The sequence below is a fragment of the Crocuta crocuta genome, unplaced genomic scaffold (genome assembly GCF_008692635.1).
Source record: "Crocuta crocuta isolate KB4526 unplaced genomic scaffold, BGI_CrCroc_1.0 scaffold4323, whole genome shotgun sequence".
In the NCBI taxonomy this organism is placed as follows: Eukaryota; Metazoa; Chordata; class Mammalia; order Carnivora; family Hyaenidae; genus Crocuta; species Crocuta crocuta.
In genome coordinates, this window is record NW_027529056.1 from 45,585 (window position 1) to 47,911 (window position 2,327).

General features: G+C 36.9%; 1 protein-coding gene across 1 annotated transcript in view; it reads left to right on the forward strand.

The window, feature by feature from the left end:
• LOC144226098 (phosphorylase b kinase regulatory subunit alpha, skeletal muscle isoform-like) overlaps nucleotides 1-801 on the forward strand; it is a gene marked incomplete at its 5' end in the record, with an annotated part of 44,881 nt that extends 44,080 nt beyond the window's left edge. Inside the window, one exon of the mRNA XM_077757414.1 lies at nucleotides 734-801. Coding sequence (XP_077613540.1) covers nucleotides 734-774 — 41 coding nt within the window. The remainder of the gene's footprint in view (nucleotides 1-733) is intronic.
• Between the last annotated feature and the right edge of the window lie 1,526 nt (nucleotides 802-2,327).

Sequence of the window (2,327 nt, forward strand, 5' to 3'; positions counted from 1 at the left end):
CCAGAGTCTTATTTGGAAATTTTCATATCCTTAAATACTTTCATTTTGGGGAAAAAAAAAAGAGTTCCAGTTTCCAGACTAAATGGAGTAGATGCACTTCTCCCTATTCCTCCTGCTAAGTACAGTTTAAAAGCCTGGACATTATCTATAAAACAAACTTAAGAAAATTCTGAAAGTCAGAAAAAAGAAGGGAGACAGGCTATGGACTTTGCACCTGAGAAATGACACAGCAGTGAATATACTGGGTTTTCCTTCTGTCTCACCTATTCTCAACTGGATGCTGGAGAAGTTTTTATCCCATAAACACAAATGGGTACAGATTTAAAAAGCCCAAGAAAAAACTTTTCCTTCTAGCCAGAGTAACAGGAGAGGGGCAGCCTAGCCAGATGGAAAACTTCCAGACAGTAACTGTTCTACTCTGGCCAAACACCACAGAAAAACTGCAGCTCCATTCCCAGTCCTATAAGCAAAAGCTGAGTGGGGACCTTAGACTTCTACCTTCACATAGCTGTGAAGAAGCACCTTTCTTTTTCCTTAGGGGTAGTGTCTGAGAAGCACCTGTGGGGAGCTTAGACTTTTGTCCTTGCCCAGAAATAAAGGAACTTCCTTCCATACCCACTAGCAGTAACAAGGCAGTCCTCCCTTCCCTGCCACACTGTATCAGAAGAGGCCTGCTGAATCAGAAGATTCAGTAAGATCCAAAGTCTCATAAGATGATACCCTATATTTCCAGAATACAACAGAAGTCACTTATACCAATATCCAAGAAAATGAGACCTTCAATGAGAAAAATTGATCAGCAGACACCAATACCAAGATAACAAAGATGTTGGAGTTGTGACAAAGATTTTAAGACAGTCATCATAAAAATATTTTAACAAGAAATTATGACCACACTTGAAATTTGGAAGTGAGAAGTCTCAGCAAAGAAATAGAAATCTTCAGCAAGGAAATTGAAGATATAGGAGCACCTGGGTGACTCAGTTAGTTAAGTGTCCAACTCTTGATTTCAGGGCTCAGGGTTTGTGGGATCAAGCCCCACGTTAGGCTCAATACTGGCAGCACAAAACCTGTTTGGGATTCTCTCTCTCCCTCTCTCTCTCTGCCTCTCCCCACTTTCTCTCTCTCTCGCTCTCTGTCTCTCTCTCTCTGTCTCTCTCTCTCCCCCTCTCTCTCTGAAAATAAACTTTTTCTCTCTCTCTGAAAATAAATAAACTTTAAAAAAGAAAAGAAATTGAAGCTATAAAGAACCAAATGAAAGATTTAGAACTGAAAGCTACAATAACTAAAGTCTAAAACTCACTAGATAGACTCAATAGCAGAATAGAGATGACAGAGTGAACGTGGAGATAGAACTGTAGAAATTACCCATTCTAAGCAAGAGCAAAAATAGACTGAAGAACTATGAACAGAGCCTATGGAACCTGTGAGACTAATACCAAAAGATCTAACATTCACATAATAAGAGTCCCAGAAGGAGAAGAATAAGAAGACTATGGGACTGAAAAAAAAAAGAATATCCCAACTAATAATGGCTGAAAAATTGGCAAAAGGTATAAACCTATAGATTCAAACAGCTGAGAAAGTCCCAAACAAGATAAACCCAAAGAAAACCCATGCCAAAACACAGAGTAGTAATCAAGTCCTGAAAGTTAAAGAAAAATAAAAAATCTAGAAAGCAATGAGAGAAATGATACCTTGCCTATCTGGGAAAAACAATAAGAATGACATCGAATTTCTCATTAAAAACCATGGAGAACAGAGGTAAGTGGCACAACATTTTTCAGGTGCTCAAAATTATAAACAGAATTCTGTATCCAGCAAAATTGTACTTCAAGAACAAAGCAGGGAAAAGATATTCTCAGATAAAGGAAAGCTAAATGAAATTTCTCTGCTAGAGATTGGCCCTGAAAGAATGGCTTAAAGGAAGTTCTTGAAATGAAAACGGAGTAAGATGGAATGTTGGAACATCAAAAAAGAAAAAAGAACAGTGGAATGATTAAGAATATGGGTAAACACAATAGATTTTCTGCACTTTAGTTTTCTAAAGTGGTTGAAGGAAAAATCATAACACTGTTTGATGTGGTTCTCAAAATATGTAGAGGAAATCTTAAAGGAAATTACATGATAAATGGGGGAAAGGTAAATGACTGAAAGGGAGGTAAGATTTCTACCCATCACTCTTAACTAATAAAATGTTGACACTATTACACAATGGTATATGTATAATCCATGTTTGTATGTGTAATGTAATAACTAGAGTAATCACTAAGAAATCTATACAAGGAGATACAGTCAAAAACACTATATATAAGTTAAAATGAAAT